General features: G+C 35.4%; 1 protein-coding gene across 2 annotated transcripts in view; it reads right to left on the reverse strand.

The window, feature by feature from the left end:
- The window catches only part of Gbs-70E (Glycogen binding subunit 70E), a 59,849-nt gene that overhangs the window by 11,609 nt on the left and 31,431 nt on the right, over positions 1–16,809 (reverse strand). Inside the window, exons 1-6 of one of the 2 annotated variants that reach the window (XM_068380984.1) lie at positions 16,766–16,809; positions 7,533–7,855; positions 7,019–7,121; positions 6,584–6,721; positions 6,208–6,375; positions 4,484–5,695 (exon numbers count right to left, since the gene is read on the reverse strand). The exon at positions 16,766–16,809 is cut by the window's right edge and continues 114 nt beyond it. In XM_068380984.1, coding sequence (XP_068237085.1) covers positions 5,309–5,695; positions 6,208–6,375; positions 6,584–6,721; positions 7,019–7,121; positions 7,533–7,849 — 1,113 coding nt within the window. In that variant the 5' untranslated portion in view covers positions 7,850–7,855; positions 16,766–16,809 and the 3' untranslated portion in view covers positions 4,484–5,308. The remainder of the gene's footprint in view (positions 1–4,483; positions 5,696–6,207; positions 6,376–6,583; positions 6,722–7,018; positions 7,122–7,532; positions 7,856–16,765) is intronic. The other variant, XM_068380990.1, reaches the window with a different exon arrangement.

Raw genomic sequence — 16,809 nt, forward strand, 5'->3', positions numbered from 1 at the left:
ATATATATAAATATACATATATATGAAAATATATATATAATATATACAGTGTATATATATATATATATATATATAAATATATACATATATATGAATATATTATATAAATATATAATATATATAAATATATGTGTATATTTATACACATATATACATATAAATAAATATATATATATATATGAATATATTTATATCTATATATACATAAAATATATATATATATATATAGATATAAATATATATTTATATTTATATATATAAATATATATTCAAATATATATACATACATATACAGTATATACATATAGATATATAAATATGTAAATATATATTCATATGTATATATATATATATATATATATGAATATATATCTATATATCTATATGTACATACTGTATAAATACATACATATATATATATATATATATATATATTTATATATATATATATATATATATATATATAACCATTATCTTGCTCTATATTATACAGCAGAGATTTTGAAAGAATAATTCCTTCAGGATCTCTAAATATGCTCACGAAGTATTGCAAAATCTCCAAGCACTGTTAAAATTCCGGTACCTCATCCGTCCCCCTTGTGGGAGGAAACGGAATTTCCCATTTTCTTTTTTTTTCTTCTTTTGTGGGGACTCGGATACAGCAGTTATTTACAGAAAATCTCCATCCACGAGAAGCTGCCAAGATTCGACAACCACGCGCATGCTGCAGTGGCATTTATGTGACTTTTTTTTATTATGACTTATATGAAAACGTAACAAAATGTTAGTGATGGGAAAACATGATCCTATCAGTTGATTTATCACAGCTGCTCTTTAAATAATTCCCCTATGATCACGCAAGGGTTTGGATGAACCATTTTAAAGATAAAAATTCAGTGTTTCGCCAACATGATTCAAGCACAGTTTTCTAACAAAGGATGAGTCAAGACCTTTAAACAGACAAACATTAAGATCGAAAGCTTTGATATAAGAATAATACAAAAAATGGATGCTACGGTCGTTTGGTTCGTGGCATTACGCTGGATGAATATTCAAGAAACTATTTCAGCATCATTCGGATGGGTTGAAGCTAAGCTAGTAATAATAATAATAATAATAATAATAATAATAATAATAATAATAATAATAATAATAATAATAATAATGACAACTGAGATTGCTGTATTGCCTGTATACATATCTTCAAGGGTTCTAACATAAGATTCATTTTAAAGCAAAATCATGCGTCTTTTATATAATGGCATCACTAATGGCTCCTTTTAAAGGCCACTCAAGAATGGTAGAGGCAAGGGACAGTGACATTGCCCTATCAAACAGGACAATACCGACATGCCCTATCAAGCAGGACAATGCCCTAGAGACCGACCATATATACATATAATCAGCGTCCAAGCCCCCTCTCCATCCAAGCTACGACCACCTCTCCATCCAAGCTACGACCAAGAAGGGCCAGGCAACGACTGCTGATGACTCACCAGATGGAAATATAGGCTCCACCAAACACCCCATTTTTAGCTCACAAGGATGGCAAGGTTGCAGCGAGCAAAGAAACTAACGAGTTTGAACGGGACTCGAACCCCTGTCCGGCGTTCACCAATCAGGGATGTTACCACATCGGCCACCACAACCCTAATCCTATCGACTGTTGAACTATTTAATCCCTAAACCTCCTGACTTGACACTGATCCATTTTATCGATTATTTTCGAGCCAAAAATTACAAATTTGTAGCAGGAGAAAATTTACGACGTTGGATACTGTTCCACCAATAAAACCTTTCAATTAACAAGTGATTCACAAATTCTTTTATGGTCTGCTGATAAAAAGAAAGATTGACGTTTATGATAAGCTGCACACAATACTCGAATAGAAACGACATAGGCCTACGAGAATAAGATAAAAAAAACGTTGAAGCCAATTCAGAGCAATAAAAAAAATCCCATCCACGCCCACTTGTGCTGGTTGAGGAGGACTCTTTATGATAACAATTGATTCATGAATAAATCCAGTTAAATTTAAGAATTCTAAATATTTATATTCCTTTAATTCATTATACAACATTATATGTAGAAATGAAAAATATGATTATCCATTAAAAAAGCCTAAAATATTAACACTGACGCCATATGGTATTTCATAGCAACTTTCTCTTCCACCACCAGTAGGCCTAACAGAGAATTAAAAATAGGCCTGGGTTGCCCCATTACCACACCCAAAGGTCGTGTAAAGGTCTGGTCGACTCGTGTTTTCAATGGAATTTTAATGCTTACTGCGGTCTTAACTCATTCAGAAATTCAGATAATGGTATACATTATGACCCTAATGAATAATTTCAAAAGAAAATTCTACAAAATCTATTCATCAGCAATTTCTCACGAGACTTCTCTCCCTCAACATCTTTAGGCATCCTAAGAACTTTTAACACTGTGCTGGCATTCTTCCTTAAGCCAGTCTTACTTATCTTAGATTAGCCAGAGCTGAAGGCAACGTGTAACAACCACTAGTAGTGAGAGAATTTTTACCTGGTATAAGCACACCTGATTACATGCGATTTTCAATCAAAGCATGGCATTCATACATTGCTTCTTAGCGTGCATATCCAAACTTTAAGTGACGCAAACTCAAGAATACACGTACACACTGTCTATAAAAACATTTTTAAACTTAATAAATGCGCATTTCTCATGTAATTTACATTTCAAAAGGACTGTATAAAAAGTACAAACGTTGACTTCAAAAACTAGAGTCAATGTCTCATTTAAAATTCAAAACTTTCAAATCTTCTTCTCAAAAAATAGCTTTTAAAGAGATATTCTGTGCTTGAATTTATTGAAAGACATTTCATATTCTTCGAATACTGAAAAGTGTGTATCAAGGGATAAAATTTAATTTGTCGTAAACTAAGTAAACAAAAATTTCATCTTTAGGAAGGTGCGTAACTCACGTTCCCGGAGTGTATGTCCAACGCACTTGGGAACATACTTTAGGTTGCGTCAAGGAATTGTCAAAACTGTTTCTCTAAATAACACTATAATTATAAAGGTCAACGCTGTCAATCCACAATCCAGAACAGTAGTTGAAATAAGATTTTTAAGTAAAATACAAATAAGAAATGTTGAAACGATACGGTCTGGTCAAAATTGTTAATATATTGAAAACTACTAAAATTTATGAAAATATAATACCCTCTATTTACTCCTTACAGTCATAAAAAAGAAACATTAAACAACCACCTGATGGAAGAAACCCATCAAGAGATGGCTTAGGACGAAATATTTGAATTTCACATAATACTTAAATTTCCAACTCTAAAATGCAAAGGAAACATTTGATTCTGTATAATATTGTACGACATGAGTCATGAGTTGAGAGAGAGAGAGAGAGAGAGAGAGAGAGAGAGAGAGAGAGAGAATGTGTTACACCAGCTCAATGCTTTGTTTTAAAATCCAAAAGCAATATGCTTCCATAGGCTAGACTTGGCTGGTGTACAAAGGTTTTCTAGGAAGAGACGTGACAGCGAACGATTGCCAAAGCACATGTCTGTTCTCATTGGCCAGCGAGTTTTGGCAAGTGTTCCCTTTTAAAAAGATTCTTCTCCCACCCTCCCATGAAACCTTCATTTCACCCAGTAACGGCGTCTAAATCTACTGCGCTCTATATTTCCTTTTAATGTGGGAATGTTGTGATAATATATTAGCAATAGAGTAAATGTTTTCCCTTTGAGATAATAGTGAATATTCACAATTAACGAGCATAATTATGATTTGACTATTAAAAGATATGATTATTAAAAGAAAATTCTTTCCCTTGACTAAAGAATTTTACGTTTAGAATATTATTTTTCTCCTTGACAAAATATATATTTTAGTTTGGCTAGAGAGAGAGAGAGAGAGAGAGAGAGAGAGAGAGAGAGAGAGAGAGAGAGTATGAAAAATATAAAAAAGTAAGAGAATGGCAAGAGTGAAATTTTTCATTAATAAATAGGTAATTCTTCCCCTAAAGAGAAATTTTAAATTTATCCAGTGTACAAAATATATATATTTTTCCCGCTTATGAAAATTATTTCTTCAACGGGAAAGTCGAAAGTTAAAAAGTGAAATTAAGAAAGATGACAAGAACCTATTTTCTCCCCAAAATAAAATAAGGTTGTTTGTTGTGTAGAAATAAAAATATGTGAAAGAGCGCAAGTGGTAAAAGGCCATTAAAGTAAGTACAAGAAAAATGGAAAACAAAACGGAGGGAAAGTCGTAGAAGTTGAATTAGAGAGCTTTAGTAACAGGGCAACCGACCCCTTAACGCAGGGATGACGTTGGGAAAGAAGTAGCATTGTGTATAGAAATCTCAGCAAAAAATCCCATGCATCATATGTTCGCATGCATTTTTTACCTAGGGTATTGTAATATTACTCAAAATCTCAATTTCAACTCAACATCATAATCAAACGTTAAAAACAGATTACTCACCAACTACATCGCTCCTGTCAAACTGGCAGGCAAGGTTCAGTGTTATCCTCCTCTGTATGAAATCGAGCTCTCCGCCAGAGGGCAGCCTTTTCCAAGACTGCCTGCTGCCTTTTACCATATTCCTCTTAAGCTTTCTGGTCCAGTCTCAAGTCTTGACTTCTGGACTTGGCTAACACTCACTTCTGTGTGACTGACGAGACGGATGATGCTGGTTGTAGTGTCTGAAGATTTGTTGGCAAATTGCTGCAGGGTATACAAGGACACCCCATTCACAAAGATGCTTGGAGTTAGTGCAGACGTTTCGTTCTGAAGGCCACACGCAGGATGCAGGACTAAACTATGCATCTGAAGCCTATATTAGCATTGAATGAAGGCCGCAGTGAAGATTAAACATCCACGTATCCTTGGTATGACTTATCCCATTTGCATGATAAGACCATTATTGGTAGATTAGAGATGGCACTCCTCACTTTAATATTAGATACCTAAGTCACACGATACTGCCATGAAATAAAAGAGTTCGAATCATTACCGATGATGCACACGATAGGACATTCCATTACTGATAATCAACTTGAGAAAATACATAGCACCACCATATTCTTGCAGCCCTCCCTAGACCTTCAACACCATCCTGACAATGGCGAGGCCAGAAAGAGAGAAGGGGGACATTTTTCACTATTATTAAAACTTTCTTCCTCTCTTTCCTTCTTCCTTCTCTTTTTCTTTGTGATTGCATTTTTCCTATGCAATGAACCGCCAGCATCACATTCATGTTAAATTAAATTTTCCATCTGCATTTACATCCCATAACTATGACGAGGTTCACCAGTAGGGAGATTCCGAAAGAGAAAGGTTATTCCAGGAGGCGAACTCGCTCCAGGAATCCATGGACACGTCGTAGACGTCATTGGGTTTGCCAACATCGTTGGCAGGTTTCTTGGGTCGGAAGGACACTATGACGTAATTCTTGTTGCTGTTATTGTCCCAGTATTCCACGTGATCACACATGTAGCACACGCAGAACTCGAGCTTGTCCGCTTGGCTGGAAGATGGGAGAGGAAGGACGAAGGAGAAATTGTCGTAAATGTCGTAGGAACCGCCAGGGGTACTTGTCGAAGGAATGAAGGTGGCTGCGACATCCTCGTGACTCGTCCAGTGGTCGGTGGTGTATCTGATACTGACCTGTTTGTGGTAGGAAAGGTTGCGGACCTGTCAGGGAGAGAGGAGAATAACAGGCCATTTACTGTATGAAAGGAATAGTAGTACAAATAATTGTAAAGCAGTCAATGTGTGTCAAGAATCAATTCCTTCTAAAAGTGACTGCAATTAGAGCCCCTAAAGTCAATTCCTTCTAAAAGGGACTGCAATTAGAGGCCCTAAAGTCAATTCCTACTAAAAATAACTGCAATTAGAGGCTAAAATAAATTCCTACTAAAAGGGACTGCAATTGGAGGCTCTAAAATCAATTCCTGCTAAAAAAAAATTGACTGCAATTAGAGGCTCTAAAATCAATTCCTACTAAAAGGAACTGTAATTAGAGGCCCTAAAATCAATTCTTACTAAAAGGGACTGCAATTAAGAGGCCCCAAAATAAATTCCTACTAATAAGGACTATAATGAGAGGCCCTAAGGTAAATTCCTGCTAAAAAGGACTGCAATTAGAGGCCCTAAACTCAAATCCTGCTTAAATAGGCTTCGATTAGAGAGTATAAAATCAATACCTTAACAGTGCCAACAATTTTGTTTTCTGCTTCCTGGATGATCACATTTTCCAGAGACACGTTCTCCTTTTCGAGTTTCTGTCTCATTCCCAAGTAATCAGAGGCTGGCTGTGGGAAGGCCAACTCCCACTGGTCGGCCACTGCCTCCGCCTTGGCACCACCGGTCACCTAAACTCCAGAAAGAAACGAAAGTATGTTGAGTTCTTTGGTTAATAAATGCTTATTGAGCAAACTATTTCTTATAGATTTCAGAGTAGTTTTGGTCGTCTTTATTGCTCACGCTCATTTTTTTACTTGTAATGAGCTGTGATGAAAATATATAACCATAAAAAATCCCTTGCTCATGTAATTTATAAATTTTGGTTATCTTTCGTACCTGTTCCAGGAAATCAGCGGTCCATCTTGGCGGGCAATCTGATCGTTCTGTGAGGACCCTAATATGAGTGAGAGGGTGTCCCTGGTCATCAGCAAAAACTACTTTTTTCTTCAACCGAGTTGGAGAGACAGCCCCCTCCTGTTGGAATGATATAAATAAGGTTAGCTGGAGCTCTCATTAATACATGAGAGAGAGAGAGAGAGAGAGAGAGAGAGAGAGAGAGAGAGAGAGAGAGAGAGAGAGAGAGAGAGTAGTTCCCCTGCAGTATAGGACCAGAAAAGCAGCCCATAAAGTAAAGCATATTAAAGAGAGAGCAAGAGAGAGAGAGACTGGCTTGGAAAAGTGTCTTAATGGCAGATATAAATGGTCGAAAATCCTATTACATTTCTGTCGAAGATGGCATAACAATATTGTATTTGTTCTATCATTACATACCTCAATTTCATCTTGCCTGGCCACAAGGCAGGATTTAATAGGCTGGAGGCGAAGCTGTGGCTCCTCTTTCTTTTTGGATGTCGATCTCCGATTGCCAGACCTCCTGTAGGTTTGTGATAAAAGAATTATAGTAACTAATCTTACAACACTAATTTCCCCAAATATTCTTACAAAATTCATTCAAACATTTATCTATGACTTAAGTGTTTATAATGGCAGCTCGAAAAATATATATCCTGCGTGTTTATATATCAATAATGAAGTTAACTCTGATAGCACACGTATCTATAACGAAGTGTTAATAATGGCAGTATGACAAATGCCCCTCTCAATTTGGACTGGGTTCTTACTCAGCATTAACAGTAATAGAAAACTCTTATTTGGAAAGAATTGTAGAATGTATTCACTACTGTTATTTATAATATGATATATTGAAAATGATTCAATTAATATAAATCTAGTATGTGACACCATGTTATATAAAGTATTTAAAATTAATAATGTTTCATCTTACCTGAAGCTGCCCTTGTTCACAAGCCCACTGCTGTACAAAGAGGCACACGAGAAAGGACCGTTATCTAACATATTTTTGTAGTTATTGTTGATCGAGGATGAGGACGCACATGACTGTGGGCTGGTTGTGGTGGCGTGGTGTCCCCAGAGAGAGTGTAAGGGCGTCGACTGAAGCGGGTTAGCCTGCAGGGGAGTAGGCTGAAGGCGTGGGTAGTCATGGATGAAGGGCTGCGTGGCTAGGTACCCAGAGGTTAGAACGGGCGACGACCCCAGGAACATCTCCGCGCCGTAGTCGCTGGGCATCATCAAGGTTGTCATCAGGCCCTTCGGAAGAAAAGAGAAGTGGGTTAATCCTCTGGAGGAGACAGTTATCCGAAAGCTAAACCAAGTCTCACTACTTTTACTCATTACCTTCCTCCATACACAAGTTTTCCAAAAGGTAAATCGTCTCACTCCTCTTCCATGATACATTCCTCTTAAGCAAGTTTTCCAAAAGCTGAATCAAGTTTCACTACTTTTAATCATTGACTTCCATCATACATTCCTCTGAAATACGTTTTCCAAAAGCTAAATCAAGTCTCACTACTTTTAATCAATACCTTCCCTCATACATTCCTTTTAAATACATTTTCCAAATTAAATTAAGTCTCACTACTTTTAGTCATTATCTTCCCTCATACATTCCTCGTAAATACATTTTCCAAAAGCTAAATCCAGTCTCACTCCTCTTACTCATTACCTTCCATCATAGATTCCTCTTAAATAAGTTTACCAAAAGCTAAACAAAGTCCCACTCTTCTTGCTCATTACCTTCCATCATACATTCCTCTTAAATGTTTTCCAAAAGCTAAACAAAGTCCCACTCCTCTTGCTCATTACTTTCCATCATACATTCCTCTTAAATGATTTCCAAAAGCTAAACAAACTCCCACTCCTCTTGCTCATTACCTTCCATCATACATTCCTCTTATATATGTTTTCCGAAAGCTAAATCCAGTCTCTCTCACTCTTGCTCATCACCTTCCTCTGAAGTACGTTTTCTAAAAGCTAAACCAAGTGTTATTCCTCTTACCCATCACCTTCCTCCACACATTCCTCTTAAATATGTTTACTTAAGGCTAAACCAAGTCTCATTCCTCTTACTCATTACCTTCCATCACACATTCCTCTTGAATAAGTTTTCCTAAAACTAAACCTAGTCTCACGCCTCCTTTTACTTATTACCTCCCTCATGCATTCCTCTTAAATATGTTTTCCGAAAGCTAAATCCAGCTTTACTACTCATTGAACTCATCACCTTCGCTCGTGCGTTTCTCTTAAATATGAATACCAACTCCATTTGGCAAGATGGCACCAACTATCCTGTCAAAATTAAGCTGGGGCTTAATAGGAAGGAATTGTTCTGGAGTAAAATCTTTCCTAGCGTTGCGAAGAATTCTATTTTACTAATCCTTTTCTCTCTTCAAGAACAAAACAGTTAAAAATGGTTTACCTATTTAGGTTATTAAACTAGTTTTCAAGCAGGAACAGAAATCAGTAAATTCCCATTAAAGCCAAAACACACAAACGATAAAAGCCTGTTCACGAGCTACCTGAGTATACAAACCCAAAATAAACCAATGCAGGTCTTGGAACCCTTTGAAATGAAAATAAACATTAAAAATAAATATAAAACTCTACGGAAACTGACAATGAAATCAATGACCGTCGACTGGCCAATCGAGAAATATCAGAAATCGATTTTGCTGAAAAACTGGAAATTATAAAAAAAACCATGAGGTTTTCATTACAAACCTACTCTCAGTGAATCACTGATAAACACGAGAACTGCAACAATCAGCCCTGTAAATCGAATAGCACCAAACTCAGAAATATATCACGCACCGACCATGTGATCATGATATATCCAAAATGTTCTTTTATGAATTTTTGGAAATTTATACCAGAAACGAACACCATTGACGAAATATAAATGGATCCATCGTACAAGAAAGCGGTTTATATATACACTTTTTATCCGTGATGAACCATTAGTGACAAAACTGTTAAACTGACCTTCACAGTCTGTTAATAACTGGCAGTAGAGTAATTAAGGTACTAGAAACCATATAAAAAACGTATTAAGAAGTGTACTTAATTACCTTTAAAATTTAAGCAAAATGAATTTTTATTAAGAAAAGTCTATTAGCAAATCCATCTACTTTATTTAACGCCTATGAAATCAAAATCACGTTAAAAAGATAAGATTGTTAAGTGCTAAAAAGCCTGTTGCCAGGATCTGATAAGGAACAGATACGTCATCTTTCATGTGGGTAACTGATGACGTCATATCAGTTCGATTCATAATGAATGAATAGATCGGTGGAATTTGGCCATACAGAATGCGTTGGAACCAGGTAGGCCATCCAGCATCGATGTAAAAAAACGATAAGTATGATTAGATTAGTTGGACAGCATCTCCCCTTGTAGGCATGCCTATTCATAATGCAGAAAGTACAATTCTCTGGGGGAAAATTAGGTTCCTTAACTGTAAACGGAGTTAGATCAGTTATTATAATTAACTAAACGCATCCAAAAATCATTATGAATATAAAGTTGGTGTCGTTCTTTCATAGAATTCATAATGAAATTTGATTGGCGTGCTTGAGTTAATCTCCAAAAAATGACATTTGATTTAACGGATTACCTAATCAAGAATATCTGAAGGATAAATCTCAATATATATATATATATATATATATATATATATATATATATATATATATATATATATATATATATATATATATATATATATATATATATATATATATATATATATATATATATATATATATATATATATATATATATATATATATGACTTATTCCCCATGGTCATCTTTCTGCAAATAAGAACGTACCCTGACGACAGCTGGCTTTATACTTTACATAAGAGAGCAGAAGTATAACAACAAATATAAAGATGTCACGCCAGCACACTCATGTGGAAAAATACCATTTTGTGGAACATAAAGGACTATTTTAGACTTTTAGAAGGATAGGTACGGACCCCTGTTGGCGAGTGCCTCAGTATTAGCTGGGTCCTGAGTACGAAAGAATCGGGCAAGGCGACACGCTGTAGAGAAAGCTCTGCAACCAGTTTATAAATACTTTCTATGGAGGGATAGTCAGTGGGGGTAGACCTATTTGCTAGTTCCCAATGATTTTATTTTGTAATGATTAAATTTTGCGAGGGGAATTAAAAGGGTAGCTCTTCCCCCCACCCCCCCCCCCAAAAAAAATAAACTAACTGTGCTCTCTGTGTGGGGAATAATTGTATTTTGTCAAACAGTAATAGCATTAAATATAGAATAATGACTAATAAAATTCTTACAAATTTGAAAGAATAAACTAATGATACAAAACTATGATTTATTGTCTAAAAGTTTAATTCAGACGTTGATTTTCTTCATGTCGCTTAAGGGCTGGTTTACCACATGTATTTCCAATTTCCAGGAGAGAGAGAGAGAGAGAGAGAGATTACCCATCACAGTCCACGACTGATAAATGGCGAATAGCCATTGTAATGTCTTTTATCCTCGGAAAATACTTAACGACTAAAAGAGGAAAATATTGCTCAACAATGGAGACTGAAATAAAATTCAGTTTCGAGATAGAACAGAAAAGGGAACCACGGTGAAGTAAACAAGATGATGAAATTGAAAGCCCTTTAAGTGCTTAAAGTGGACAGCGTGAGGTGTACCTAGGAAAAAGATTGATAATTAGCTCGATAGTTTCTTGTAGCGTCTGCAACCCCACCATCCTTGTGAGCTAAGGGTGTGGTGTTTTGGGGAGCCTATAGGTCTACCTGCCGAGTCATCAGCAGTCATTACCTGGCCCTCTCTGGATCTAACTTGACTGGGAGGGGATTGGGCGCTGATCTTATGTAAATATGGTCAGTCTTTAGGGCACTGTCCTATCCCTCGCCTATACCATTCATGAATAACCTTTAAAATAGTCTCTACAATGAATCCTGAGAGCCAATTCAGCTCATGAAAATAGAAATTAGGAAGAGATACCAAGGTGAAACAAAATGCTAAAATTAATCCCTTTAATAAGTGCTTACAGTGAACTGCATGAGGTGCACTGGCATCAGTGAAATGGAAATCAATACCCTAGAATTACTTGTTACAGTGGCAATCCATAAAGAAAAAAAACTAATCAGATGACACACAAGCTTGTCTGGAACACAGTCATCAGGCAAAGCACTTCTTGGGTTACTCTGCTAATCCGGTTTTGGGGGGAATTTGGCCCCCAAGAGCCCGAACTAAACAGGGCCAAGTTGTTAAGTCGGCCAACAAGACCCCAATCCTAGATTGAACTACTGAACTCTCTCTCTCTTTCTCTCATATACAATATGTATATATCTAATTCAAAGTTCAGAGAGAGAGAGAGAGAGAGATCCAGTCATAACTACGCTTTAACTGTAAAACAAGGAAACGACAAACAATTATGCCTTTTAAACATTCAACCTTGTGGGGAAGCACTTCCCATCACTAACCACCAAGGATGAAGACTGTAGGTGATGACAGCATTATTATATTCCTTAAATCGTCTTGATCGTGTATCCTGAGACTGATGCGGGGGGGGGGGGGGGTTGATAAATAATGGGAAAAATCCCATAATGCTGATGTCATCAAAACAACTGTGCTAATATAAGCACGGTCACTTAAGCACAAGGCTGAGGGTAGAGCTTATATTTCATTTCTACTGCACTGTAATTATTCAGTGACTACTTTCCTCTTGATAAGGGCAGAAGAGACTCTTTAGCTATGATAAGTAGCTGTTTTAAGAGGACACCCCAGAACCAAACTATTGTTCTCTAGTCTTGGGTAGTGCCGTAGCCTCCACACCATGGTCTTTCACTGTCTTGGGCTAGAATTTTCTTGCTTGAGGGTACACCCAGGTCCAACGAGGGTTATACTTAGCTAGTAATGACGATACTAATAATGATAATAATAATCCCTAAGACTTCCAATTGCAGTGCTTTCTAATTTCAACATTTCCACCCCTCCTCATGATCTTCTTAATAAGCTGTCCAGCCTCTCCAACTTTTATAGCACAATCTTAGAACAGCTTTCCCCTTAGTCGGAGAGCTGTAAATTCTTTCTTAATTGATCACAACATATTTAAATAGCTTATTTTTATCTCTTCTTCATCCATAACGAAAAAGAGATGTCTTAATTTGCGCAGTCCAGGGGTTTAGCAAGGGAGGTTATTACTCAATGTCCCTTATAAGAAATAGTAAAGCAAAACTTTTTCCATCTTAAACAATTAGGATAGAAAGGCAAAACTGGTCTTACATAAGAACTCTAATGTCTGAATAATATCTGTTCAGTATTCACTAAAAGCCCCAATTTGACCGGTGCAGGCACGCAAAGTCTGTCTTTATTTAGCATTAGTACCGATATTACTAAAGTGAGCCAGTACAAATCAAATTAAGCTATTTATGGATTAGTCTACGGAATAACAGTTGTTCAGGAAGTCAAATTCTCTCATATAAGACCATTCTTACCTTTCTATACTATTTTGAAAAATGGAAAAAATCATAGGTTTTAAAATTTCTCAAGGGGATATTAAGAAATAACCCCTCTTGCTAAACCCCCAAGATTGCACAACCTAAGAAATTTCATTTCCGTTTTGGATGAAATTGATTCTGATTAACCACTCAGATATAAATATTTTATATTTAATATCATTAATAAACCATTTACAGCTCTCAGACTACTAAGTGTGTGAATCGAGCGAATTAAGAAATTTGACTTAACCATTACTAAGAAACATTTATGTGGTTATGGGACAAAATGAGACCCAAATTCCAAATTAATGAATTAATGAGTAATAACTCATGAACTATAAATTTGAGTATGTTATCTTAGATTATTTTAATTGCAATTTTTAGTGAGACAGTATTCTATTCGAAGATCACATACTAACCAACTAGAAAAAAAAAATCCAGATACTTTTGTGAATGTCTCATTTCAATATCACTAAACACACACACACATATATATATATATATATAAACTTGTTCCAGATATCTATATAAAATTAGGCATTGCATTGACCATGGTCTCGGAAATTCTAACATACAGAGAGAGAGAGAGAGAGAGAGAGAGAGAGAGAGAGAGAGAGAGAGAGAGAGAGAGAGAGATTTATAATTTGCATTCTTCAAATCAAACTAAGATACTATCTATATTACCTAACTAATGATCAGTATTTTCAATGTTGTTTTTCCTTCCTTGGTCTTTCAATTACCTATATATAATATACGAAAAAATCTCTCGTCTTGATAAACAAAAACAAAATATTATTTAATACAATAATCTCTAACTTTTACGCTTAGTACATCATCTAATATGAAATTCAAAATCTTGAAGGTACATTTAAGAAGTCACTCTCAAATAACTTTCACGTTAACTACTTCAGGTAAGATGATCATCTAAATCTTCAAAGTACATTTAAGAACTCACTCTCTCTCCTTCGATCTTTCTCCCTTTCGAACCCACCCACCTTTTTCACCTTGGTAACTGTCCTTACTTGCCGGCTTAGATGCTCTCTCCCCTCCCCCACAAAACCCCCAATAAAGGTAGTGCCCCAATCGCATCACGTACCTTCCTTCCTTCACCTGCCTGCGTTAATGAAATAACTTTCGGGAGCTCCTTATTAGGTTGCAGGGCGACTGAAGGAATTAATGAAGTATATCAGGAAGATGAAATTCTGAATATGATTCGGTGAATAAGGCAAGATGGCCGACATTTTTTTTCATAAACGGATTTAACAAATCCACAATTTTCTCTAGATTTCAGTTCTGGGATCTTTACGAAAATTGCCATTTGTCACGTAATGATACCCATGTATTTGAAGTATCACATTTTTACCACTTAACTAAGTTTGAATTTTGTAGTGATGGAATCTTTATGGAAAAAAAATTAACTTTTTAAGCAATCATACTCATGTATATGAAAATATCATATTTTTGCCACTTAACTAAGTTTGAATTTTGCAGTATACAGAGATCCAAGGTTTATCATAATTCTATATATGTTCATAGAAAAGTCCAGCTTTACTAAAATCCTTCACCACATAAGAATGTCCTAACAGAGCTGGGTAACTTTTAATGGAGAAGGACTATTATCATAGGATATTATCTAAGACAGTGAAAAACATATCCTTTACTGTCTTGTCTCTCATCAATAACTCCAACTTCGTCTATTTTAACGGAAGAATATGATAAATAAAAGAATCTACATAAGCTAATGAAAAGCACCGGAAGTAAAAATAGAATAAGCTAAACTGTTGCCTCCACTTGTGGGTAGCTAAAGAGGAGCAAATGATTAAGCATCCTACAATTTAAGACCTTTGAAAATGCCAATTGGATGCCGAAAGGATTGTTAAAAAAACAGGGTTCTAGAATTGCAATAAAATTGTTAGGGTATACTTCCAAGATGATAAAAAAATGGACAAGGTATTACTGTATGATCATCCAAAGGGCAAGATACTACTTCCTATAACTGACAAGGAAGTCTAGATTGATTATGAAATGTACGGGCTATTACTCAAGATACGTAATGTCCGGGGTATTACTAAAGGTATGAAATGTACAGGGTGTTACTAATGATATGAAATATACAGGGTATTACGAATGATATGAAATGTTCAGGGTATTACTAATGATATGGAATATACAGGGTATTACTAATGATATGATATGTACAGGGTATTACTAAAGATAAGTAATGTACGGGGTAATACAAATGATATGAAATGTCCGGGATAATACTAATGATATAAAATGTCCGGGTATTACTAAGATTATGTATATTAATGTCAGGGGTATTACTAAGGATATGAAATGCACAGGGTATTACAAAAGATATAAAGGGTACAGGGTATTACAAAAGATATAGAGGGTACAGGGTATTACAAAAGATATAGAGGGTACAGGGTATTACGGGTATTACTAAGATTATGTATATTAATGTCAGGGGTATTACTAAGGATATGAAATGCACAGGGTATTACAAAAGATATAAAGGGTACAGGGTATTACAAAAGATATAGAGGGTACAGGGTATTACAAAAGATATAGAGGGTACAGGGTATTACAAAAGATATAGAGGGTACAGGGTATTACAAAAGATATAAAGGGTACAGGGTATTACTAAAGATATGAAATAAGTTGACAAGGTATGTCATTACTGAAATGAAAATGAGAAGCTACAGCAGGGCTGTAGTATAATTATAATAAAAAGGAGATTTTAAAATAAGGAAGGGGGAAGACTGTTGCATAATTATAATAAAAAAAGGGAATTTTTAAATTAGGAAAGGGTAGGACTGTTGTATAATTAGGATAAAAAAAAACATTCTCAAATTAGGAAAGGGCATTGCTTATCAGGTTAATTAAAATCAGGGTACCATTTCTACATACAATCATCGAAGGGGCAGGACAGATAAACCTTGCCAAAATAAAAAGTTTTTGTTAAGAATGTTTAGGACAGTAAAGGACATCCGGCGTTAGGATGCCGGTAAAGACATACCTACTAATATAGCCAAGAAGCTTCTTACTAATGTCATATGAGAAATTTTCCAACTTATTGTCTTAAGAGACTTTTTCCAACTCAATACATAAGCTATTGAATATACACACTGTCTTCAGAAACTAGCTCATCAAGGATTGAATACTTTTATTAACACCATTTGAAAATCATTTCTTAAACCGGTACATATAATGAATAATTCAATTATACACCCCATGACCAAAGCTTTCGTACACTTATTCAGTAATTAACAATCTTTAATACATTTCTAATAACTACAATATATATTAGTATATATTCTCCTGATTATCGACTTCAACATCTCCCCCTCCCCTTCTGTCTAATTACAAAACGATTAGTTTTTTTGAAGAATATATCATTGCATTTTGATATAATAAACTCATTTATGCTCATGGTTAAATATCAATGTCGGCTGTGATCACTAACATTTAAATATTTCATACATTCACTCAATATTTAAGAAATACTTCACCTCACACGATACTTTCTCGTATTTAAAACATTCACAATAATAATCAATAATTCACATCTCATACGAAATAAAGACATATGGGCTGTCAAAGAACGAGTCCAGTTTCACCATAATAATAACAATTCACTGCATTGTTATGGCTCACTAAATAAAACTTACTATATGCGATAAGAAAGGACTCTAAAATAACACAGAGCCACACT

The sequence above is a fragment of the Palaemon carinicauda genome, chromosome 1, assembly GCF_036898095.1.
Source record: "Palaemon carinicauda isolate YSFRI2023 chromosome 1, ASM3689809v2, whole genome shotgun sequence".
Lineage (NCBI taxonomy): Eukaryota > Metazoa > Arthropoda > Malacostraca > Decapoda > Palaemonidae > Palaemon > Palaemon carinicauda.